A 27560-nucleotide genomic window follows, 5' to 3' on the forward strand; every position below is an offset into this window, starting at 1 on the left:
CAACAGGTAAGAAGCACCCAATAATAACTACTTTAACGATAACTATTTATACGTATTACTACTTTTTGCAGGATAACAACAGAAAAAGAAAAAAAAAAGGGTAAATAAGAATTAGTATAAGATAGAAAATATGGAATACCAGCTCTAACAAGGGCGTCCCAGAGCTCTTCTGGTAAAATGCAACCATTATGCTCAACATCAATAGCCTGAAAGATGCGATAAAGCTCAAGTTCTTTGTCATCCATATACCGTCGGAACTCTTGGTAATCAACCCGGCCATCTCTATTTGCATCACAGACCTTTAAAAGATCCTTTGCGTACTTATATTCCGCAGGTATCTGTAGTGCAGAAAGGCCTGCCTCAATCTGCGCATAGTCCAAAAATCCGACATCCGCAACATCGAAGAAATTAAAAAGACTGCGGATCCTCAGCTCCCTCTCTTCCTTGGTTTCACGCAGTGCTAGAAGGACATGATCCATGGACACAGGCCCCGATGTCTTGACAGGATTGCAACAACCTGAACGCCGTTCATCTTCCGATGTCTTCTTGGTCTCCATTTTTGAAAAATCTACGTGTTTGACGGCCTGCCCCGCCCCAGACATTCCTTAAAATTCCCCCACCAGAAGAGAACAAAACCTGGTTTTTATGAACTTCTCAGTTTTCAACGACGAGGTTGAAGCTCGAGATCCAAATCGAATGTCATAAAATAGAAAAAGAGAACCGACATAGAACACTTCTAAGCAAAAATCACGAGATTTAAACCAATCAAAAAAAAAAAAAAACACGAGCCTGAGCTGAATAGAAGACGAACTAACCAATTTTGCAGCCGCTTGAGATAAAAAGGGGAAAACCTTATCAAATCTGAAAATTCGGACGAAGATTTAAAGATTTCCAGATGGGCGGAACAAGCTAGAATCTTCCAAGCGGTAGTAACAGAATAAGAAGCAGAGAGAAGGAATAAAGGAAACGTTTTGACCTAATTTCGTCGGAGGACAAATGTAAACCCTTTCAAGTTCAAGAGGAATTGAAAGGAAGAATTCAACACACACAAGAAAAAGCCAATTCGAATGGATTCTTGAACTCTGACCTGATTCCGGGAAGAAACAAAAGGGAAATAAAAGGCGCAACGAAAACGGAAGACCGAACGCCTGAGGAATGCCACCAGAAACTTCAATAATGTGTAAGAACAGAGTCAGCGGAATATGACGACAATTGATGAATTCTTACAGGCAATCGCCGGACTAACTGCCGTGGGGACAAGAAAGAAAAAATGATAGATGTATGGAGAAATTATAATAGAGGCCCCACGTGCCAATCAAGAAAGGTTTACTTTCAGATCATCTTGGGGCGAGTTCTGCCGGAGATCGGCCGGGAGAAAGGAGGATCTCCGGCAAGGTCAGATAGCAAGAACGTGGCCATGAGAGATTGGTGTTTGATGGAACGACATGCATATATCTGTTGTAATCCCGATGTAAAGTTTAGACTTGAGTTAAGACTTAAGAGAGGAAGCAGAGAGAGCGAGGGGTGGGGGTGGTATGTGAGATTTTTAAGAAAAAGAGAGAATGTGATATTTTAATTAATTAATAATTAATATCAGAATTACGATAAATGTGAATAAGAATATAACTTTATTCAGAATTCATGTAAAAAATTGTTTTGGTTCGCATATCCATTTTTGGATATGTGGTCTAGCGTTGGTTTGCGCCGAACCAGGTTAACAGCTCAAACCTATTTTATATTTAATTTTCTGGAGTATTCATTAAACTATTACAAAAAATAAAAATAAAAACATCCTGTAAATCATTTTCGATTTTTGGGTAGACATTGTCATAAAAATGTGCGAGAAGTACAAATAGGTCCAATGCAGATTTCTGATTTCCATTGCAGAGGTATAAACATTCAAAAGATCAAAACCCACATTCTATGCACCTATATCCACCCGTAAATTAACATCAATTATGAACTGGCACCCACCCCAAATATACTTTGAGCCTGCAAATTCTGACCCTAGGCTAAATCATCATTCTCCCTAAAATGTGGGTGTGTTCTAATTTATTGCACCTCAATGTTGAATGTTTGAAATGGTAGGTTTTGAAATTCATCACAATATTTGGTATTGATTTGCATTATAATGTATTTTAAAGCATTCAAGTATAAAATATATAATTATTTTATTAAAATATTAAATTAATGTTTATTGGGTTTTTAAAGGTGTGTTGCATTTGAAGTGGGATGTTAGACAAACCCTTTACATACAATCTCTAAGATAGCATTAAAAACACCTTCCTATAAATTTAACATACATCTACGAGAGAGATTACTGATATGTAATTGAATTCTGCATGTGCACATTTTTTACTTGCGGAAAATTCGGGCTCACATTTGATATGCAAGATTTTGATGTTTTCCGAAACTAAACTCAACCTATTGAAATATACACCATTATCACCATCATACATGCCTTATCTCAACTATACGGAGTCAATTCTTCAAAATATGCATCTTCATTCATGCCTTATCCCAACTATATGAGGACAGCTTTTAGAATGCACAACATGCTTAAAATATACATGTTTTGCCATGAAGCAAGTTATAGAACCAAAAGGAATTGGGTATCTTATAAATGATAAACAAAATAGTTAGATTTGATGCCAAAATAAAGGAGAGGAGTAAAATGTGAGTTAGGGAAGACGGACGTTGGGGATTTGGATATAAGGGGGGAAAAGTGTAGAGAACTATGAAGAAAGAAGAAATAGGATTTAAGAGGTGGATTAAAATCTGAGAGCGGCAAAAATTGGAAATCACTTTTGACATGAGCTTTACCACTTGCACTCAGTATCAGCTGCTCATTACGCTGTGTATGTAACCAATGGATGGATTATGAGTGTTAAATGATTATATCCTTATGGAAAAACCATCCATGATTTTCCAAATTGTTAAACTTCAACTTCAGCATGGAATTGAAACTGTAAAACAAGGGAAGAAACCAGAAACCAACATTTTTCACGAGAGCAAATCAGCCCCCCACAACGTCCCACAGCACATTCAAGCTGTGTATTGAGAACATCTCCCGATGATGATATCAGAAATGATGATATCATCATTAGGAGATGTTCACAATACAAAGCAGGGATGTGCTGTGGGACATTATGGGAGGCAATCTGGTGGGACGTTAGGACGCTGTGGGACGTTATGGTAATGATGATGTCATCATTACCAGAAAGCAGCAGTGCGTAACAAGAAGGATGGTGGACTGCATTACATTTACATAGTACTAAAACAGTAATATCACCAAAACCAAACAGATGTCAGTAGAGAGATGCTAAAGATGAACAGCTTTGGAACATGTTCGCTTGCTTGTCTCCAATAAATCTCCCTTAACTTTATTCCAAACGCTTGTGTCCATTCTCTTTTGGAACGTGAATGACGAATGAAACCAAACCTAGGCCTTCTCACTTTTATACTGGACTATCGATGGTTTCCTCTCTACAAAGTATATGCTCTTCCTTTACCTTTGAGGCATTGTCATTCATCCAAAAAATCTAAACTGGGGCTGGTTCATTGCAGGTGCAGCACTTGACAGCTTAAACAAAAATAAACACCTACTTCCTTCCAATGAGCCATGGCGCAGCCTCAACTCTTATTGGTGAGATGACATTATTCACGACATTAGCCACTTTGCAGGTGTCAGCCAGCATTGTCACCGAAACCCTTGATTGGGTGGAGAGAGAGAGAGAATCTCCATACTTATCTTAAGCACACAACGGAACAAAGTATCATAAACATTAATATATAGTTGGGTACAAGTGGCTGATATGGGGTAGATCCCTCATGCATAAAATATACATACACTCCTAAGTCCCAGCACAGACATCAAATACCGACGCCCACAACCTGTTGATACTTGATACAGCTTTCTAGACGACCCAGACGATCATCCAAATTTCCACTTCAGATGAAACTCTAGAAGGGTCAACGTGTTTGAGTTCCGAAATGTCTCATTTGCACTTCAGCTAACCATATTAATCCAGTAACATTGATAACCTGATCGAGCTACTTTTTGTCACAGTCCTTTGATAACTCGAGTAGAAGGAGAAAAACTCTTCATTTTTTCTTATTTTTTCCTTTGCAACGAATGAGTTATATACACACCTCTCTTAGTTACACCCGAATTGTCTTGTTCTTCCTTTCCTAGTTACATACAAATTACTATGATAAGAGTTATCCCAAAATTAAGGGATACTCTCCTCGTTTACAGCTCACGCCAATACTCCCCCTCATGTTGGCGCGTACAAATCTTGGATGCTCCGGTTGCTTCATTGACCACCATCTCTGTTGAAGCACTCGTATTCAGCCAGTCGGGAAAAAACAAGTTCTGTTCTTCGCTCTGACTCTCCCCCTAAAAAGAAAAATTGGTTTTGGAAGGAGAGTAGAATATTTCTAATTCTTGAAAGGTAACATCCATGGTAACATAGGTGCGGTGGGTGACTGGGTCATAGCATCGGCACCCCTTCTGGTGTAGCGCAACCCCAAAAATAAGCATCTAACTGCTCGTGGATCCAGTTTTGTGCATTGATTTTTATGTGTAGATGCACGAATGCTACACAGCCAAAAACTCGAGGTGGAATCATCAAAACGGATGGCAAGGAGACATGTGATGAAAGAACTTGTAATGGTGTTTTAAACTGTAAGACCCGTGATGGCATTCGATTAAGGAGGTGCATGGCGGTAGCAACAACATCAGCCCAATGTCGGTTAGGTACATGTGCTCCAAGTAACATAGCGCGGGCAGTTTCGAGTATGTGCCGGTTCTTCCTCTCAGCAATGCCATTTTGCTGTGGAGTTTGTGGGCATAAAGTCTCATGAAGTAACCCATGAATCCGAAAATAATCTTGGAACCGTTGATTCATGTATTCCCCGCCATTATCAGACCTGAATACCTGGATCTGTGACGTGAACGGAGTCTTTACCATCATATGAAAGATTGAAATACAATCAACACTTCATCTTTATGTTTCAGCAGATATAACCATGTCATGCGAGTAAAGTCATCAACAAATATTACAAACCAGCGAAATCCAGACACTGTAGTTACCGGGGATGGCCCCCCCACACATCAGAGTGAATCAAAGCAAATGGAACTCTACTCTTATTCATACTTAAGGGATAAATAGTTTTATGACTCTTAGCTAAGATGCAAGTGTTACACTGAAAATCATGAGGCTGTATATCTGTAAATAACTCCGGAAATAAGTGTTTCATGTAACCGAATGATGGATGTCCTAACCGGCGATGCCACATCCAAATCTGTTGTTCTCTGGTGTTACTTTGATGTTGTGCATGATGTGCTTGACCCGTGCCGAGATCATCCATGTAGTAGAACCCCCCCCCCCCTCCTAGTACCACGCCCAATTATCTCCTTGGTGAGAATATCCTGAAGAGGACAAAAAGTAGGATAAATGAGCACAACACAATTTAGATCAGAGGAGATTTGGCTAACATACAGTAATTTATGGGAGAGAGAGGGAACAAGCAAGGTGTTTTTCAAGGATATTGTAGGTGACAAGGTCATAGTGCCTGCTCCTGTGACTTCAGAGATAGCCCCATTGGCATTAGCAATTGTAGTCCGTCTTGGTGGTGAAGTCTTTGAAAAATCAGTAGCATCATAGGTCATGTGGTCAGTAGCCCCTGAGTCAAGTATCCATGCATCAATAGTTTTGTTGGGAAGATTGTTACCTGAATCCGAGAGGTGTACGTCTCCCTGTGGTGAGAGTTGAGATTCTGTTGTAACCGTTGCAGCCTTACCACTAGTCTCGGCCTTGTCTTGACGTTTCCGGGTTTGGAGTTCATGCCACCAGTCGGGATAGCCATGTAGCTTGAAGCAATTCTCTTGGATATGCTTTGAGTTACCACAATGGGAACACTTCATTCCACTAGAAGATGTTCGAGATTTAGACGTACCAGATTTTTCGTTGCTTGAAGGCAGAGAGCCCGTTGAGGAGGGCGTAAGTTGCCCAGTTTTAACACCTCTAGAGGCCAAAATAGCTCCCGGAGTTTCCATATTGTTACCGGTGATCATAACCCTTTGTCGGATAGTTTCTCTCCGAACATGTGCGTATGCTTATTCAATAGTGGGAAACAGATGCATTTGGAGTACATTTGCCTGAATCTTGTCTAGTCTATCATCAAGGCCATCTAAGAAGATGTACACTCTCTTCTTGAAGAAGAGTATTGTACCGTTGAATATCCACCGCACACTCCATCGGATTTGGACGGCGGAAATCAATTTCTCGCCACAAACCTTGGAAATCATTATAATACTTTCCAAGAGACCCTCCAGACTGGCGCAAGCGGGTCACACGGCGCCGAAGATCGTATACTTACGAGGTATCACTGCCATCAAAGTACGTAGTAGCAACAGAATCCCACACCATCTTTGTTGTAGGGAATCGAATAAAGTTACCAATCAAGGATACATCCATGGAGTTAATTAACCATCCATTAACAATAGCATTGTCGGTGCGCTACCTTCGAAAGCTCGGGTCAGTCTGTGGAGGCTGAGGAAGTTCGCCATTAATATATCCCAATTTGTCTCTGCCAGAGATATACATCTCAACAACTTGAGACCAAAGAGCATAGTTGGTGCCATCTAACTCAATGCCGATCTGAGCAGCGGAGGTCTCTGTAGTTGGGGTCGGTCTGTGCAGGAGCTCAGTCATTCTGGTGGTCAATTCAGTGAGGGTAGGTTCAGTGAGGGTAGGATTGGGTCGTTCTCCAAACAGATCTGAGGTTTCCGAATCAAACATGGTTGTGTCTGTCGTAGGGTGTTCTTGCCGATGGGTCTCGGAGTAGAAGGGAGTCAACAATCGCACGCTGAGTGTTAGAGAGCGATGTTCGGTTCGGTTGTTGCAGATTTCGAGGAAGCAGGCGAGTCCGAGACTTTGCAGCGATCAGGAGGACGAGGCGGGTTGCCACTCAACAAGAATTTTCAGCGGCGATATTAGCGGCCAACCACTGGCGACCACGGTGAGACGGCGAGATCTGGCAGAGCAACCACCGGACTTGCAACGGTAGCCAACCACCGGCGACCAAGGTGAGACGGCGAGAAGGGAGTCGACAATCGCACCTAACGCTGAGTATTAGAGAGCGATGTTCGGTTCGGTCGTTGCAGATTGCGAAGATACAGACGAGTCCAAGATTTCGCAACGATCAGGAGGATGAGGCAGGTTGCACTCAACAAGAATTTGCAACGGCGATATCAGCGGCCAACCACCGGCGACCACGATGAGACGGAGAGATCTGGCAGATCAACTGCCGGACTTGCAGCGGCAGTAGTAGCGGCCAACCACCGGTGATCACGGTGGAATCAACAAGTCTGATGTGAAGAGGAGTCGGGTTGCACTCAGCAAGAGTTCGCAGCGGCAATATCAACGGCCAACCACCGGCGACCACGGTGGAGTTGATAGTTCTAGGTAGAGGAAAAACAAACCACACGTTGGAGCAACCGTCGGACTTGCAGCAGTAGTAGCAGCGGTCACCCACCGGCGAACCAAGACTTCGCAGCGATCAGGAAGACGAGTTTGTCACGGACCGTAATGCTCTGATACCATGATAACTCGAGTAGAAGGAGAAAAACTCTTCCTTTTTTCTTATTTTTTCCTTTGCAACGAATGAGTTATATACACACCTCTCCTAGTTACACCCGAACTGTCTTGTTCTTCCTTTCCTAGTTACATACAAATTACTATGATAAGAGTTATCCCGGAATTAAGGGATACTCTCCTCGTTTACAGCTCAGGCCAATACTCCCCCTCACGTTGGCGCGTAGAAATCTTGGATGCCCTGGTTGCTTCATTGACCACCATCTCTATTGAAGCACTCGTATTCAGCCAGTCGGGAAAAAACCAGTTTTGTTCTTCACTCTGACTTCCTCTTCAACCTCACCATCTAAAAATACAGAGATACAAACAATGTTAAGGAATCAATGAATAACACAAACTAGAAGAAACAATTTAAAAGTTGGAGGCATCACCCTCAAGATTTATTGCTAAATTTGCTTGGACATCGGCGGCCAAGTTGAAGTCCTATGGTAGGTATAGTGGAATGTGTCAGATGAGTCAGTAACCAGTGGAGAACAAACAAGGAAAACAAATAAAAAACAGATACATAGAAACACTCAGAAAAGAAATCAGTTTTGACAAGATGAAATTGGAAAAAGTTTATTCATTGATTACATTCTTGACTAATGATGTCGATGGCAGTATGCTAACTAATTTTAACTATAAAAAAGAACATAAATGAAATGTAATACTAAGGAGAAAATGTTCATATTTAACAGTTGATTAGCTGATTTATAACACGGTTTGCATGTTTCCAGCATCATGGGCACAGTTAAGGGATTTGAACTGTGCAAATACAAGCAAACAAGGATCTACAACATCATAACTACATCACATTAATATTCTACCCATGACTGATCAGGGCTGGACAAGCAAGGATGATTACAAGTTTCTTGGTGTTATCTAAGAATATCAAAGGAACACATATCCTCAAGCAAGCAGGTTGTTTCTAAAATATATGTAATTACGTATCTCCTCCTAGACCCTAGTGACCATGTTGAGCTTTTCTTGCCAATAGGGGTTTGTGACATTAGATGTAGGAACAAAACCAATTTCCAAATTACACTCAAAACGAATAACATGTTTCAAGTTCAAGGGGTCATTGCTTGATGCAAAGGTAAAATTTAGGATGACAAGTGTGAGAATGACGTTCCAATTATTTTAGTGGGTACTTTGTGCCAAAAAAGCCAAAGGTCGGATCTGTATCCAGTCTACCCCTCCCAAGACCTTGGAAAGCTGGAACCACCACTCAATAATGATGCAAAATTGCAAACATGTTAAGTTCATGCCTAGGCCTATCCTAAAAGTTATGCACTGCATTATCAAGATATGGTTCTATACAGTGAATGGATGAACCTTCATGTGATCCATTAAAAAAAAATGTGCTCAGTTGAGTGAACATTTAGATATTCTATATGTTTTTACCTTAGGCAACCATCTTACCATGGCTATGACCTGGACATCTATCATATAACTTAATGAAGCATATTTTTTGTGCCTAAAGCATGCACGTAGAAAAACAGTCCAAGGGAAAATGTACGAACTATAATAATGGTTCCCAAATGAAGAACTTATTTTTGCGTGTGCTTCAGCAAATATTAATTCAAGTCACAAAATATTTTAGCCATGAAATAAACAAAGCAAGAAAAATTAGAGTTGCCAGAAAATGAAAACAATCGACTTCTATTAAAGAACTGTGTCAAATAAATTCTACAAGGAAATATACATAGATAACCTGGAAACATGATTAATCGCAAAAGAATGAAGTGTATCCTTTAGTTTCTTGGCTTCCTTGCACAAGTTAATCATGTTGGAATTCTTGACCTTCCATTGACCCTGAACCTGTTCATTGAAGCATCTTCAGTATGGGAATAAACAAAATACAACAGATTTTCTGATCAAACAAATACCAACTGGGAAGAAAATATAACGAATCTACAAAAAACATATGCTGCTTTACACAATTTAGTGCTTAAGATATTACCAAGTATTGTTATTTTTATTAAGGATAAAGATGGCACTCTTATTTTTAATATAAAGAGAACATTTTCAAGGATCAGAACTAATATCAAGAATACAGAACTGGTGGATTTGTTCCCAATCTCCTGCTTGCAGATCCAGAATACATGCAACCTACACAATTAAACATGGCTGTCATGGTGACAGGTACAGAATTTACACTATAACTTGAAGAATCTAACATGATATGGCACCCTTTTATAGGTATCCGTCTACCATAGGTTCTAAACTTCTAATGTTTGCTGCTAGTTTTAGCTCCAGATCAAAATTAAGGCTCTTTGGTTGGTAGAGCTCTTGGGATAGGCATGACATAGGAACAAAGCAGACTTACAAGGGCGAGTTGATGAATCAACATTGAAATTAAGTAGAGGGCGTCCAACTTCAAAACTATATAGCTATATGGATAATGTCAAAGGACTGGTTAAAGCATCATGTTAACAAACAAACCACACATAATACAAGTGCCTACACAAATAAACATGGAATTAGACCAATTCATGTTCTACTGGTTAGTTCACTAATGATTTCAACAAAGCTAGAAAGCATAATCCAGTTACAAATTGATAAAATCAGGCTGCACAGACTGCCTTATGATAGTAACAGTGGTGGTAGAATCAATATAGAATGTAGCTTATCAAAAGATGGATCTTAAACATAGCAAAAGAATTATTTCTAAAAATATACACTGCAACAAGATCAGATCTTCCCATCAATCTGAAAATCAACTGCCAGGAAAAAAAATAATGCCATAAAAGGAAAAACAAATTATTCAACATCATGCTAAGAGCTTGAAGCAAAATGCCTGTAAAAGTGAGACAAACATTAGTTTCTACCTTCTCTACAATGAACTGTGACAACCTTATGGACAAGCATTATCTCCTAACAAAGTTAAGATTAGGCACCACATGTGGGCATTGTATGAAGACATTTTTCATGACAGGCAAGTCTAGTAAGGAGGGGAAACAGCAGTGAAATATTTCCAGAAAGTTCAAATTCTAAAATAGAAGCTAATTCCATCTCAATCAATGAAATGAGCTTCAACTGCTGTTTGATTTTTCTTAATTGTATCAAACTTTCATGCTAGGAGATTTGGCAACATAAATATTTTATTATAAAAAATAAATTCAAAGCCAAGGGCCCTAAAAACAATTAATTAAAATAACCAACAAACAGAATGTATGTGCACAATAAAAACCAAAAGGAACAGAACTGAAAAGATGCAAAATCATTAGAAGCACAAAACTTTATATTTAGAATTGAATATTAGTCAAAAGCAAGCCAAGAAAATAAACTTTTGCTCATGAATATTAGTCAAATCTTGGAAACAGACACTCTGTATATATGCACGGGTAAGGCTGCATAAATCTGTCCCTCCCCAGACCCCACATTGGTGGGACTTGATCCCTGGGCTGCCCTTTTCTCATGAAGGAGAAAACTTTTAACCATTCACACTATGGGAGTACATGTAAAGACATTAATTTCCACCACAAATTTCCCTTCTGCCTCCATTTTTGAGATCTTTTTCTGGAGTAATTGATATCATAAACCCTTGACAGTAATTATTCTTGAGATCAATAAATAATATGGCTGATAACTTTGCAGAGCAAGGGGTACTCAGGAATTGATTCTTTTGGGTTGTCTTGCAATTAGAGAGAGGGGGGAGGGAGATGGTACTCTATGCTCTCCACTGTCTGTATAATCCATTGCATATTCTGTTTATAACTAATAAATGAAAGAATGAAATTTTGGTGCTTGTCAATGTCAAGAAAAAAAGAGAAACTATTCTTGAGAAAATTGCACTAAACAATCCATAGCATCAAGATTTTTTATATGCCATTTAAAAGATTAATCACACCCAAATAAAAAGATGAAAGGCACAACACAAACAAAATACCATGTAAAGACACTCCTTTCTTTATATGGGAGTGCATCAAGTCCATTATATAGGAAGTGTTGAAATAATTTAGTTATTGTGTTAGGGTCTGTTTGGCTAGTTAAAGCATTTTTTTATTTTCTGTTATTTCTGTTATTGTACTCACAGCAGGGGCAGAAGGGTCTTTTCCCTTCTTATTTCTGCCACCCTATATAATATAATAGAAGCTGGCGCTGCCAGCACTGTTCTATTGCTCCAAACCTTTTCTTCTTCCTTTCTTTCTTCTCCTTTTCTCTCTTCTTCCCTTCTCTTCTCTATTTCCACATATTTCAATCGGATTTATTGCGAAGATGGTGTTAGAGCAAGGCTGTTGAATCTGGGCGACCAAGTTTTTTTTTTCTCTTCAAGTTGCTGAATCTGGGCGGAACAGAGGACTGAATCTGGGCTGATCAAATCAGATCTGCAACTGGTAACCCTAAAGTTTCTTTCTTCTTTTATTTCTTTCCTTGGTCGTGTACCAAGGGGAGAACAAATGAATCCAAACCACTCAATGTCGGCAGACTTTTGTGAGGGTTATATTTTTTATTTGTTGGATTGTGTGATCCTGTACCTATGAAAAGGTGACTGTAGGTCATAGATGACCTGTTTTCTCTACTCGTTAGTCTGATTTCATGTGTGTTAGGATCTCTCTTATTGATTAACGCTGTGGGGGAACTTATAGGAAAACCAGTACCAAAATGTGAATCTTCTACTTGCAAACAGGGGGAGAGGAGTCTCTCGATGCACTATTCTGATTTGACATCAATATGGAAAGAACTTGATCACTACCAAAATGTGAATTGGAAGTGTAATGAAGATGCAAAGGCGTATAAGTCACTTTTATCTCAGCAACAGGTCTTTGCCTTTCCTCCTAGGGCTGAATCCTTCATATGAGTCCATCAGGGTGCAGATCTTGGGTAGTAAAGACTTGCCATCAGTTTAGGAGGTGTATGCCTTAGTGCAGTCAGAAGAGAGTAGAAGAAGTGTGATGAATTGTGTAGAGGGGGAGTCAGTTGCCCTACCTGTCCGGGGAAATTCAGATACAAATGTCGGAGATGCTTTTAAGAAAGGTGACTCTCAATTGAGTAAACATTGTAGAAGTTCTTAACCTTTGAGAAATAAAAGATCTGAATTTCCATTTCATATTGTTTATTCTGATGTTTGGGGCCCTGTTACTCTACCCATTGAGGCTGGATATAAGTACTTCATTACCTTGATTGATGATTACTCTAGATACACTTGGGTTTACCCTATGCGATCTAGAGATGAAGTGCCAAAAATTATGAAAGACTTTCAACGCATGGTGTTCACTCAATTCCAAACTGAAATCCATATCTTCCAGTCGGACAATGCGAAGGAATACTTCCATAGTGATCTCACGGAGTTTTTTGCTTCGAGTGGGTCACTTCAACGAAGCTCTTGTGCCAGGACACCCCAACAAAATGGTGTTGCTGAATGAAAGAACCATCACCTTCTCGAAGTAGCTCGTGGCTTATTAATTCATATGAATGTGCCAAAACGTTTTTGGATTGATGTAGTTTTGTGTGCTACATACATCATCAACCGTATGCCATCTCGGTTATAGAGTATAAGGCCCCACATCAGCTTATGTTTCCTACAGCTCCGTTGTCCACCATTCCGATGCGTGTTTTTGGGTGTCGTTGCTTTGTCCATAACTTGTCCCCTACTCGAGGTAAGCTTGATCCTCAGGCTATTCCTTGTATTTTCCTTGGTTGCCCTTTATCTCAAAAGGGGTATCGTTGCTATGATCCTACCTCTCGCAAGTACTATGTCTCAATTGATGTATCCTTCTTTGAGAATCAACCTTTCTTCTCGGTTTCTCCTCAGGGGGAGAGTAGGGTTGAGGAGAAACAGGCGGCTCAAACTCAACTACCTCCTTTACTCGATCCTCCTCCATTCCGGGTCTTTCATCATCGCCATAAAAACCAACAGAGTTCAAGAGCCGTGGAACCTGACACTATGCAACCAACATCATCGGATTCGCCAGAGGCAGATCCGTCTCATCAGCCAGGTACACTTGCTCCTATTGATATGCCTGTTCCTCTCAATGTTGATTCCCCTGTCATCAATGATCTTGATGTTCCTATTGCTAAGAGAAAGGGTGTTAGATCTTGTACCACTAATCATCCTATCTCTAATTTTGTGTCCTATGATCACATTTTATCTTCATTTCGTGCATTCCTCTCTTCTGTGGACAGTGTCCCCGTTCCTAAGAATGTGGCAAAAGCTTTATCTAAACCTGAATAGACAGATGGGGTTCAAACAATGCCAGTCAGATCACACTCTATTTGTAAAAAGAGGTGAAGGGAAAATTGCAACTCTTATTGTGTATGTGGATGACATAGTGATCACAGGAGATTGGGAGGCTGAAATACGGAGATTAAAAAAATTCTTAACCACTCAATTTAAGGTGAAAGATCTAGGCCCCTTGCGTTATTTCCTTGGAATTGAAATTGCCCACTCTCACAAGGGCATCTTTATTTCCCAACGGAAATATGTACTAGATACTAGAACACACAGGCAAGTTAGGGGTAAAACCAATTGACTCACCAATTGAATCTAATCATCAGCTGGGAGACAGTCAATGAGAGTTTTTGAAAGATGTGAAGAAGTTCCAGAGACTCGTAGGGAGACTCTTGTATTTGTCTATACCAGGCCTGATATTGCTTATGCAGTGGGTGTCCTTAGTCAGTTCATGCACAATCCTAGTACAACTCACTTTGAAGCTACAAAGAGGATCCTTAGATACCTCAAGAAGTTTCCCGGAGCTGGTTTGTTGTTCCAGAAACATGGTCACTTAAAGGTGGAAGTATATATTGATGTTGATTGGGTAGGAGCAGTCGATGACCGAAAGTCTACCAGTGGGTATTGTGCCTTTGTAGGAGGAAACCTGGTCACATGGAGAAGTGAAAAACAAAGTGTGGTGGCTAGATCTAGTGCTCAAGCAGAATATAGAACGATGTCTCATGGGGTTGCTGAAATCATGTGGATAAGAAATCTGTTAGGTGAACTGGGTTTTGCAGTGAGCAATCCTATGTCACTCTACTGTGACAATAAAACTGCCATCAATATTGCTACTAATCCAGCCCTGCAATATAGGACGAAACACATTGAAGTGGACAAGCATTTTATTACAGAGAAACTTGTAAATGGAGAAGTGTGTACTCCATATGTCAGCTCAGAAGAACAACTTGCAGATATCTTCACTGAAGGTCTTCATCATGTGCGGCACAATGATTTGTGTGACAAGTTGGGCATGATTGACATCTACGCTCCAACTTGAGGGGGAGTGTTGAAATAATTTAGTTATTTGTGTTAAGGTTTGTTTGGCTAGTTAAAGCATTTTTTTAGTTTCTGTTATTTATGTTATTGTACTCACTTACAGCAGAGGCACAAGAGTCTTTTCCCTTCTTATTTCTGCCGCCCTATATAATATAACAGAAGTTGGCGCCACCAGCACTGTTCTATTGCTCTAAACCTTTTCTTCTTCCTTTCTTTCTTCTCCTTTTCTCTCTTCTTCCCTTCTCTTCTCTACTTCCTCATATTTCAATCGGATTTATTGCCAAGAGGGAGCAACTTGTCTACCAAAAACTACATGTGGCCATATTACACCTTATACGTATTACAAGGTATTTAATAATGATAACAAAAGATAAACGCATATTATGCTTTTCTGCCTCTTTCTGGAATACAATTAAATTTTTTCCAACTATTTCACTACATCTTGTTTCCATGCATTTGATAATATTTTTCACAGGGCAACTCTAGCACTACTTACATGTTTCCTATTTCTTGAAGGCAAACATTGTAGAGAACACTAATGTGGACCCCACTAAGGTGGTCCAAACTGTTTGTATGTCAGCAATAAGTTATGATTAGGATTAGTTCTAGTCCTTTATAAGATTAGGATAAGATTAGGATTAGTCTTTTTTCAGCTTTATCTTATCTTGTCTTGCCATGTAAGCAATTCAGTTCTTTTATAAGGATGATACTATGTATATAAATTTAAGAGGGGGGCGGTTGTTTAAACACATCAACCTAACTCTCTTTATCAAAATCTCTCTCTCCCTCTTCTTTTCTTATTTTTTTTCTTCTCCTTTTAAGTGTCTATTCAATCTTGAGCAACTACTTGGTATCAAAGCATTCGATCTAGGGTTTCTCATGTGGAATTAATTCAGCCAACCGCATGAGAATTATTTAGGGCTGAGTTGTTTCATTCGACTGATTCTTAGAGATTACAAGAAGTCTTGAGCAATTGTCCAAGGATTGGAAAGTGCCCCTTTTAATCAGGAAGAATCAGAGAAGAATTAAGTGATCAAGGTTAGGTCTTTGGTCAAGATTGGAGCTGCCAATCAGATTTTTTGGTTCTCTCATCAAGATTGAAGTTGGCGATCAAGAAGATTTTTCTCCGAGATCAGTTCTGTTTCAGAAGTTTCTCGGGTTGATCAGAATCAAGATCAGTTTTGAGCAAACTGAAGTTGGCGGTCAGAATTTCAGCAAGAATTTTTTGAATCAAGATCAAGTTTTTTTTTTCTCGAAAATTCTTGGGGAAGGTCTTATTCCTTCTTGAGGGCAGCAACAAGGATAGCTTAATTTGTGAGGTACGGCTATATAGAATTTTTTTTCTTTTTCTCTCCTAGGGTTTTAAGAGAAAACCCTGAAATCCAGGACTGTTATTGTGTCTGGATAAGAGATTAGACTTGTTTTTAAGTTTGGCTACTATCAGATTTATGTTCTCTGATCTTTGTTTTGGAGTTCTGTACCCAGACCAACTACTATTAGTTCTCAGATTTAGTAGGCCGATTGATACAGTGATGCAGTGAATTGGAATTTTTTTTTCTTTCTCTAAATCTGGTTTCTGCTTCTAGACCTACTGTCGTTAGTTTTTTCAGACCCAGTAGGCTGATTGTTACAGTAAATAGAAGGTGTTTTTTGCTTAACCCCAACCAAGAATGGAGTTCAAGCACCAAGGGGAGGGTGTTTTTGGGACTGGTTCAGGTGGCATGACTGAAAACACCTTCCAGATTACAACTGTAAAGTTTGATGGTTCAAACTACTTAGAGTGGGCCCAATCAGCCATGATGGCCATTGGGGGAAGAGGAAAACTGAACTATTTGTTGAGAGATGTGAAGGAACCAAATAAGGAGGATCCCACTTATGCTAAGTGGATTCAGGAAAATTATTTAGTGATGGCATGGTTGTGCAATTCCATGCAGCCACACATCAGCCGAAATTACTTATGGGCAAAAACAGCTAAAGAAATATGGGATGTTGTGAAAGAAACCTACTCTCAGCCCCTTAATGTTGCTAGAGCTTATGAGCTGAAATGTGAGGTTAAAAATCTCAAGCAAGGTGAGAAACAAGTTTCTGTTTATTTTTCAATCTTGAAATCCCTGTGGCATGAAATTGACCACCTTGAATCAATTGAATGGGAAAGTCAGAAGGATGCACAGATTTACAAAAAACAGATTGAAACTAATAGAGTTTGAGTTCCTGGCTGGTCTAAATTCGGAATATGATATTGTGAGGCAGCAACTGTTGACAAGAGACAGTGTAACTCTGTCCCAGGCCTATTCCTTAGTACACAGTGAACAGACTAGGAGAAAAGTTATGCTACAGCAACAGCCTTTTGAATCAGCTTTGGCAACAGTTAAGCTCAAATCTAGGAGTGATAAGGAAAGAGACATAAAGAAGGAAGCTAAGAAAGACCTAGTATGTGAGCATTGCAAGAAACCTAAACATACTAAAGAAACCTGTTGGAAGTTACATCCACATCTAGTTCCAGCAAAACTCAGAAACAACAAGGGGAATGCAAATATGGTTGTTAACACGGATAGTACAACATCATCTAGCACAAGAGGCAATCCACTAGATACTCTAGCTGTTGTCCGAGCTGCTCTAGTTCAGCTGGAAAATGAAGTTGGTAATTCAGCTCCACCTCCTCAGACACCATAAACACCCCCTACCTCAGCTTTTGCTCATTCAGGTAATCGGGCCTTAGCTCACCAAGCCTTAGTTACAGGTAATACAGAACATTCATGGATAATAGATTCCGGAGCATCTGACCATATGACTCTCTTGCCATCACTATTTATTACCTACCACTTATCTTCAGGCAGAGACAAAGTGTCCATTGTTGATGGCTCCCTCGTCCCTATTTCTAGCAAAGGAGACATCAAGTTGTCTAATGCTATTTCCTTATCTTCGGTTTTGCATGTTCCTAAGCTTAATACTAACTTGCTTTCAGTTAGTAGCATTACAAAAAACCGGAATTGTTCAGTAACATTTTTTCTGGATCGATGTGTTTTTCAGGATCTGGAGACAATGAAGGTGATTGGGACTGACCGTGAGGCAAATGGAGTCTATCTGCTTGGAGGGACTCCTCATTGGGAAGATAGTGAGACTAAGAGGTCTTGTGCATCTCAGTCTATTGATCAGGCTATGCTTTGGCATAATAGGATGGGTCATTTATCTTTTCGGGCTTTGAAGAGTTTGTTTCCTAGTTTATTTGAATCTATCCAGATGTCTAGTTTGAAATGTGAGAGTTGTGAACTTGCAAAACACTGCAGGACAACCTATTCATTAAGTAATAATAGAAGTAATATTCCCTTTGAAATTGTGCATACTGATGTTCGGGGACCTTATCATACCACTGCCACGGGGGGTACAGATATTTCCTACTGTTTGTTGATGATTATACTCGTTTTTCATGGATTTATCTCATGCGTTCTCGAGATGAGATTCCAACATTAACCCGGATCTTTCATCAAATGATTTTAACCCAATTTAGGGTCAAAATCAAAATTTTTAGATCTGATAATGCGAAAGAATATTTTGCAAACCCATTAGCCTCCTATTTGCTTTAACATGGGATTATCTATCAGATTACCTGTCCTCGTACACCACAGCAAAATGGGGTTGCTAAGAGAAAGAATAGACACATATTGGAGGTAGCCAGAAGCATTATATTTACCTCCAATGTGCCTATACGTTTCTAGGGGGATGTTGTTCTTATAGTAGTGTATCTCATCAATGGGATTCCTTTACGGGTTCTTGACATGAAATCTCCATTTACCATCTTATATCCTGATAAAGAGTTATTTACCATTCCCCTTAAAACCTTTGGTTGTACATGCTTTGTTCAGATTCTTGGCCCTCATCGTTCCAAGTTTGATCCTAAGGCCTCATAATGTATTTTCCTTGGTTATGCACAAACTCAAAAGGAATATTGCTGCTATGAACCTACTTCTGGGAAAAGATTTGTTTCAATGAATGTCACTTTCTTTGAAGATGTACCATATTATCCAAGGGTTTCTCCTCAAGGGGAGAGTAGCAAGGATGGGGTTGACTCATCAGAAGTTCCTTTACCTATCCCATTAAGTGAAGAGGGGTGTAATGGGGAGGGTTGTCAGAGATGCAGGGATGTGAGAGTATATCACAGACGATGGAGAGGTTGATTTCGGACATCAACAGTACAGGCCAGTCCCAGTCTCTTCTGCAGATCTAGATCCCGGTACCACAGTAACCCCAGTTCCTTCTATAGAGCCAAATCCAAGTACCACAGATACAACATGAAAGACATCCCACCATGGAGCCTTCACCTTCATTAGATGATCTTGATCTTCCCATAGCAATTCGTAAGGGCAAGCGTTGTTGCTCCACATCTACAGCTCACAACATTTCTCAGTTCTTGTCCTACGATCATTTGTCTCCCTCCTATAAGTCTTTTCTCGCATCCATTGCCGATGTTCCCATTCCCAGAACAATACAGAAAGCATTGGAAGTAACAGAATGGAAAGATGCAATAAAAGAAGAAATGGATGCTCTCATTAGAAACAATACTTGGGAGATAGTTGATCAGCCTAAAAGTAAGAAACCGGTTGGATGTAGATGGGTATTCACTGTGAAACATAATGTTGATGGTTCTATTGAAAGGTATAAGGCCCAGTTAGTTGCAAAAGGATTTACTCAGACATATGGTATTGACTACTTGGAAACTTTTGCACTTGTAGCAAAGATGACCACTATTAGAGTCTTATTATCTCTTGCAGCCAGTTACTCTTGGCCGTTGTATCAGATGGATGTTAAAAATGCCTTCCTCAACGGAGACTTGCAAGAAAAGGTTGACATGCAATTGCCTCCTGGATTTTATGGTACAGAGACAGAAAGAAGGTTTGTCGGTTGAATAAAGCCTTGTATGGACTAAAACAGTCCCCCAAAGCTTGGTTTGATAGATCTAGACAAACCCTTGAAGGGTTGGGATATGTATAGACCCAATCAGACCACACCTTGTTTATTAAGAGAGTGGATTCTTCCTTAACCTTGCTTGTTGTATATGTGGATGATATTGTAGTAATAGGAAATGATAATACTGAGATTGAGTCCCTTAAGCAACTCCTTCATCAAGAGTTTGATGTAAAAGATCTGGGAGAACTACGATACTTCTTGGGCATTGAGGTAGCCCGATCCAAGCATGGGACTTTTGTTTCTCAATGAAAGAATGTTCTTGACCTATTGGAAGAAACAAGAAAGTTAGGTGTTAAGCCTGCTGACACACCCATTGAACAAAACCACAAGATCAGTCAATGTGGTTAGTCAGTATATGCATTGTCCTAGGACTACTCACCTCCTTGCAGTTGAGAGGATACTAGCATATTTGAAGAGGTGCCTAGGCAGAGGCATTTTATTCAAGAATAATGATCACATGAAGATAGAAGTTTTCACAGATGTTGATTGGGTTGGGTGTGTTGATGATCAAAGATCTACCTCTGGATATTGTGCTTTTGTAGGAGGTAACCTTGTCTCTTGGAGGAGTAAGAAACAAAATGTTGTTTCTCGTTCCAATGCTGAAGTTAAATAATAGGTCCATGGCAAATGGTGTAGCTGAGATCCTATGGTTGAGATCGTTATTTGAGGAGTTAGGTATTGTTTATGAGAAACCCTTGATGTTGTACTGTGATAATCAAGCTGCCATCAATATAGCCCATAATCCGGTTCAACACGACAGGACTAAGTATATTGAAGTGGATCAACATTTTATCAGAGAAAGGGTTACATCTCAAGAAGTATGTCTTCCATACATCACCTCCGACATGCAGCTGGCAAACCTTCTCACCAAGGCGGTTTCAACGAAGAAGTTAGAAGCAGATCTATGCAAGTTGGGAATGACAAACATCTATTCCCAACTTGAGGGGGAGTGTAGAGAACACTAATGTGGACCCCACTAAGGTGGTCCCCACTGTTCGTATGTCAGCAATAAGTTATGATTAGGATTAGTTCTTTATGATAAGATTAGACTAGTCTTTTTATAAGATTAGACTAGTCTTTTATAAGATTAGGATTAGCCTTTTTTTCAGCTTTATTATCTTATCTTATCTTGTCTTGCCATGTAAGCAATTCAGTCCATTTACAAGTATGATACTATGTATATAAATTTAAGAGGGGGGTGGCTGTTTAAACACATCAACCCAACTCTCTTTTAAGTGTATGTTCAATCTTGAGCGACTACTAACATTTCCACTGAAACTGACAATTCGAACAGTGAGTAATAACTACGTACCTGCATACAGACAAGTTTTGAGTCTCCTTGGGCAAAAATCTGTTGAATCCCTTCTTTAAGCGCAAATTTCAATCCTAAAATCAAGGCTCAATATTCAGCAACATTATTGGAAGCAATTCCCACACCTTCACGTACTCGCCAAACCTTTATAAAACGAAAGCTTAGAAAGCTTATGCTAGGTGCAATTCTAACATTTTATGTAATTTCCAAATACTTACAAGATGAAGAATTAGAAACCTAATGAAGTATGATCACCTGCTCCGATACTAAATGGTGTACAACAAATTATGACTCAAGGGTGAGTCTATGAAGGAATTGATTACATAAAACAAAATTTAGGAAAAGTTAAACACTAAAAGATAGAAATCCTTTTTAGGAAAGGTTTCAAGACTTAACTACAAGAATCACATGTTTGAAACTTTGTATCAAAACAGTAATAAGTCTCAAATTTAGGAAAATATGTGTAGGATTTGAATTTTCTAACAAAGTTTTGTAGGTAGATTTGGAATGGATATTTTTAGGGGACAACCAAACTTGGTAGGGACACAGCAACAGGGTTCCAACTTCCAAGTACATTTTAAGCAAAAGGACAAAATTTCTCTGTAGCAAAGAAACATGTTAAGATCCATGATCGGCAGCTTATTATATCCTTTATTGCACCTGTTGTATATTCTTTTCTTTATATAGTAGGCTTCATTCTTTTATTACTGGGCCAGTGGGCCCGATTATGTTGTTATTTAAGTCTTACTGTATTGCCACCTATATGAGGGCAACTATGTAACTTCCCTCTCTTTACGTTGATTAAATAAAACCAACAGTGGGCTTACACTAGAACCCACAAACAATTCTCCAATTCTTTCCCCTTTTCTTCTCTCTTTCTCTTTTTATATTTCTCCTATGCAGTCCTTCCATTATTTTTTCTGCAAGTCTTATTCATCCTTTTTTTCTGTAATCAAGCATAACTACAAAACCCAGAAATTCTAGAATGTAAGATTCTAGGTGGCGTTTTGACATGAAACTTGGGAAAATGTTATGAAGATCAATATCGGGAATCCAAATGGGAGCCACTGGGCATGGTTAATCACGAAAGGACGAAAAGTGCAGGAACAAGAAAGTTTCAAGTTTTCTCATAAACATAATAGTATGTACCTGATTCAATTCAAATCCTTTTAGGCATTGATTTGAACCTCTATGACAATTATTATAAGATATTGATTTCTAAAACAACTGCAAACAAAAACAGAGAGAAGATAGAAAGAAAACACAGAGAAGGAAAATGCAGGACTACTCAACGAGCACACAGAATCACAATATCATTTATGGAAACCACTCAGCAAACACATAACATGCCAAAAAATCACTTCAATATCACTAACCATGTCATTTGCTCTAAATACAGCTACAACATAGATGGCCAATCCTACTAAAACTAAGAAAGAAATCATAGAATTGCCACTGTCATTAGAGAACACAATAGCTGCTAAACTACTAACCTATAGGCTAAGAAACTTCAAATGCAATTAAATTGGTACTGGACAAAATACAACTCAACACAATTCAGTTTAATCCCATCACAATCTAAAAATACATAAAAAAAACAAAAAAATTCCAATTTTGACTTAGTTTTCTCCTTCATCTCTTAGCTACTAAAGGGATGGAACCATAAAATAGAGTTCCAAACAAAAAGGGTAAGATGTGTTTGATTACATACCACACTTCCATCTTCAGCTCGTAGTATAACTCCAGCACCAGCTTTTCCAGGGTTTCTTTTTGAAGCACCATTAAACTCAAGAAAAAAGGAAGGTTGTCCATGCATGCATAGGTCAAGCTACATTAAACACCAAAAATGTAGAAAAGACATGTTAAAACCAATGTTTGAAAACTAAGCAGACAATGAACTAAAAAAGGAGGCATGTTTCCAGTTGTGAGACAGTGGATATATAGTTGAGGGTAAAAAGGCCTTGCACCTCGTATACAATGAAGTTGTTCAATAAAAACTAAACACCTCACATACAATGAAATTGTTCAAGACAAAGGCCCAGCACCTCTCGCATAAACAAAGGCCATGCGAAACAGAGTTCCTAAATCTTACAAGCACACGATTAAGCAAAACAAAATCTCTATGTATCATACAAATGCAGTCACACAACACAAAGGCACTGTGCCTTGCAATAATGAATATAAAAACACTCTTGGCTTGCACTCTACAAATACAAACACATAATCCAACTAATAGTTTGTGCAAAAAGGAAAAACTCATGCTTAACACATGAAAGGCATTTGTGCCTCATAAAATACGAGAAATCCATATAACAGCCAAACCTCGTGAGGCAAATAAAAATCTCATTACATACAAAAGTTTACATAACCTTGCAAGAAAGAATTATTGATCTCGTCAGACCGCAACTTTTATAAGTCATATACTACATCGTTAAAAATGGGAAAATGAAAGAAAATATAGGGAAAAAATTGTATACAGCATAAGGAAAGCTTAGCTTTGTGAAGCAAAATTTGGCCAAAATAACAAAATTCCATACATACTGTTTCAAATGCTGCTACAGTAACCCGAACCAGGAAGAGAAGGAAGAAGAAGAGGAAGAAGAAGGAAAAGAAGGGTCTGTCGAAATCTGATGGTTATCCCATTCAGTTGAACCCCTTAATAGTCATTAGATTCTAATAACATTTACAAAGACTAAACTGCCCTTACTTAAGTGTGGGGCAGAGTGTCTCTAATAAAACTGCCACATAAGCAAATCACTTAACAAACATAAGATGACTAAACTACCCCTATTTGGCTCACTTTAACACTCCCCCTCAAGCTGGAGAATATATGTCATATAATCCCAGCTTGTTACATAGATAGTTCACTTTCCCTGAGCTTAGAGCTTTTGTAAACAAATCTGCCCACTGATCATTCGAGCCCACATGTTCTGTGTTTATCTCTCTAGCAAAAACCTTCTCCCTCACAAAGTGGCAATCAACCTCTATGTGCTTTGTTCTCTCATTAAAGACAGGATTGGATGAGATATGGAGTGCAGCTTGATTGTCACAGTACAATCTCATAGGTTTATCCATGTGAAACCCAATTTCTTGTAGGAGATTCTTCAACCACACTAATTCACAGGTAGTGTGTGTCATGGCCCTATACTCGGCTTCAGCACTGCTTCTGGCCACAACCGTCGGCTTTTACTCTTCCACGTCACAAGATTTCCTCCAAGAAATGTGCAATAGCCTGTAGTAGATCGTCTGTCATTCATTGAGCCTGCCCAATCTGCATCTGTATACCCAACTACTTCAAGTTTTCCTCCTGGTTTATACAATAGTCCACGGCCTGGAGCTCCTTTCAGATATCTTACAATTCTAAGAACTGCCTCCCAGTGAGGTATACGAGGGTTCTGCATGAATTGGCTCACCACACTAACTGCAAAGAAGATGTCGGGTCTCGTGATAGTCAGATAGTTCAGCTTCCCCACTAGTCGTCTATACCTTCCGGGATCTTCAAATACTTCTCTAGTATCACTGCTCAACTTAACATTTGGTTCCATAGGTGTCTCAGCCGGTTTTGCACCTAACAGTCATGTTTCTTCCAGTAGATCAAGAACATATTTTCTTTGGCACAGATTTACACCTTGTTTTGACCTGGCAACTTCTATTCCCAAAAATACTTTAATGTTCCAAGGTCTTTTGTTTGAAAATGATTTTAAAGAAATACCTTTAGTTTGTCAATCCCCAATTTATCACTGCCAGTAATGACAATATCATCCACATAGACCACTAATAAGATCTTCCCAACTTCTGAGTCATAGTTGAACACTGAGTGATCAACCTGGCATTGCTTCATTCCAAAACTCTTCACCACTTCGCTGAACTTCCCGAACCAAGCACGTGGCGATTGTTTCAACCCATAAATTACGTTCTTCAGTCTGCACACCTTACCATCCTCCCCCTGAGCAACAAACCCAGGTGGTTGCTCCATATATACCTCCTCCACTAGATCACCATGGAGGAAGGCATTTTTTATGTCAAGCTGAAACAGAGGCCAATCATACATAACTGCCAAGGAAATTAGTACACGAACAGAGCCAATCATAGCCACCGGAGAGAATGTCTCCATGTAGTTCACTCCATACAACTGCGAGTAACCTTTAGCAACAAGTCTGGCCTTCAAACGCTCCACACTACCATCTGGCAAGTATTTCACAGTATACACCCATTTACAGCCCACAACATGCTTACCAGGTGGGAGAGTAGTAAGTTCCCACGTTTGAGTATGTTGAAGAGCAGAAAGTTCCTCCTCAATTGCCTGCCGCCATCCAGGTAACTAAGAGCTTCTTGGACATTGTTAGGTATGGAAATAGATGACAAAAGTGAAACAAACTGGCGATGTGAGGTAGAAAGACGAGATAGAGAAACAAAATTGGAAATGAAATGGAGGGTAGAACTGCGTTTAACTTTCCGTAAGGCAATGGGTAGGTCAAGGTCTGAAAGTTCAGCAATAGGAGCCATGAGAGGATCCGCAGATGAGGTAGAAGCAGGAGGAGGGGTCGGTGTCGTTCGACGTGTATACACTTGCCGGATCGGTGGTCGTTCAGTGGTGATCTGCACTGGATGAGGTAATGAGTCTACTCCAACAACAGCATCTAGAACTGGATCACTGACAGGAAGAGGAAGAGGAAGTAAGGGTGGAGACGAAGGTGCTTCAGGTCTTGAGAAGAAGGGAACAGACTCAAAAAAGGTGACATCAGGGCAGACATAGCACTTTCGGGTAATGGGATTATAACACTTGTACCCTTTTTGAGTCCGAGAGTAGCCAAGGAAGACACATTTAATTGAGTGTGCATCTAGCTTGTCTATTCCAGGACTCAGATTGTGGACAAAGCACACACACAACCAAAGACACGAGGAGTTAATGGAAATGGAGATAAAGTGGGAAACAAGATAGAGAAGGGGGACCGACCATGAAGAATGAAAGAGGGCATCCGATTAATGAGAAAACATGCAGTGAGTACAGCATCACTCCAAAACCGTTTAGGAACATTCATGTGATGAAGAATAGACCGAGCAGTTTCAAGAAGCTGACGGTTCTTCCGTTCAGCTACCCCATTTTGTTGAGGAGTGAATGCACATGAGGTCTGATGAATAATACCATGTTGTTCTAAATACTGTTGAAATGAAGTAAGAAAGTATTCACGACCATTATCTGAACGGAGAACTTTGATTGGAACACCAAATTGTGTGCATATTTCAGCATGGAATTTTTGAAAAATGGAAAATAATTCACTTCTTTCTTTCATTAAGTAAATCCATGTCATTCTTGAACAATCATCAATAAAGGAGACAAAATACTTGTACCCATTATAAGACTCTATTTTGATTGGACCCCAAACATCTGAATGAACCAAAGAAAAATGACTCGACATACGACTCTCAACTCTTGGACTGAAGGACACACGACGATGTTTCCCAAACTGACATGACTCATATTGCAAAACTGACAAATGACTCAAAGACGGAACCAATATCTTGAGAGCCTTGAAAGATGGATGTCCCAATCGACAATGACATTGTAGAGGAGTAAGTGAAGTCTGAAGAGCAATTGAATATCCACCACCGTCAAGATAATGCAATCCACCAGCTTCATGCCCCCCAACAATCTTCTTCCCCGTCGTGAGATCCTGAAAAACACAAGTGGAAGGAAAGAAGGTAACAGAACAGTTAAGAGCTTTGGTTATTTTACTAACAGACATAAGATTGAATAGAAACTTAGGTACATATAAAACAGATGATAAGGACAGAGAAGCCATGTCAACATTACTAACACCACAGATGGGAGATGAGGACCCATTGGCGAGTGTAATAGTTTGTGGTGTGGAGGTTTCAGAAAGAGAAGAGAACATACCTAGAGTCCCAGTCATGTGATTAGAGGCTCTAGAGTCAATAATCCAGGGAGAGGTTTTAGATGACATGCAAGCAATACCTGAGTGGGCAAGTGTGGCAGTGGTATGCTATGAAGTGGTTTGAAGGAACCGCTCATACTCATCACGTGGTATACTCACCATCTCCCTCCCAGAAGTAATGTAGATGTGGGAGGAGTTCGATCTGCCTGTTTATTGTCACTGATATCAACCTCACCTGCTACAGCGTGATTAGCCCATTTAGAGGGAGGGCCATGAAGGTCATAACAGAAATTCATTGTATGTCCTTCCCTGCCACAATGAGTACACTTCCTTGCAGAGTTATTCTTCCCTCTACCACGGCCTCCCTCTGAGTCACGACCACCCCGACCAATCATGGAACTGCCACGGCCTCCTCGGGAGGCATGTCCTCCCCCTCTTGTACTGTGTCCACTTCCTCTATCTGTCACAAGTGCTGATCTATCAGACTGTGTGGGATTCTCTGTCTATCCCAAAGAAATTCTACGAAGTCCTGA

General features: G+C 39.7%; 1 protein-coding gene across 13 annotated transcripts in view; it reads right to left on the bottom strand.

Annotated features, from left to right (window-relative positions):
• LOC104591896 (calcium-dependent mitochondrial ATP-magnesium/phosphate carrier protein 2-like) overlaps nucleotides 1-27560 on the bottom strand; it is a 67060-nt gene that overhangs the window by 21688 nt on the left and 17812 nt on the right. For 8 of the 13 annotated variants that reach the window (XR_016085171.1, XR_734338.3, XR_734337.3 and 5 more), the window contains exons 2-5: nucleotides 22842-22958; nucleotides 21131-21274; nucleotides 8033-9461; nucleotides 140-7947 (exon numbers count right to left, since the gene is read on the bottom strand). Coding sequence is in view for 1 of the 13 variants with exons in the window: in XM_010251026.3 (XP_010249328.1) it covers nucleotides 140-602 (463 nt within the window). In the remaining 12 variants the exon portion in view is untranslated. The remainder of the gene's footprint in view (nucleotides 1-139; nucleotides 7948-8032; nucleotides 9462-21130; nucleotides 21275-22841; nucleotides 22959-27560) is intronic. The other 5 variants (XR_016085173.1, XR_016085174.1, XR_016085175.1 and 2 more) reach the window with 5 other exon arrangements.

This window comes from Nelumbo nucifera, chromosome 4 (genome assembly GCF_055504915.1).
Source record: "Nelumbo nucifera cultivar China Antique chromosome 4, China Antique-T2T, whole genome shotgun sequence".
Lineage (NCBI taxonomy): Eukaryota > Viridiplantae > Streptophyta > Magnoliopsida > Proteales > Nelumbonaceae > Nelumbo > Nelumbo nucifera.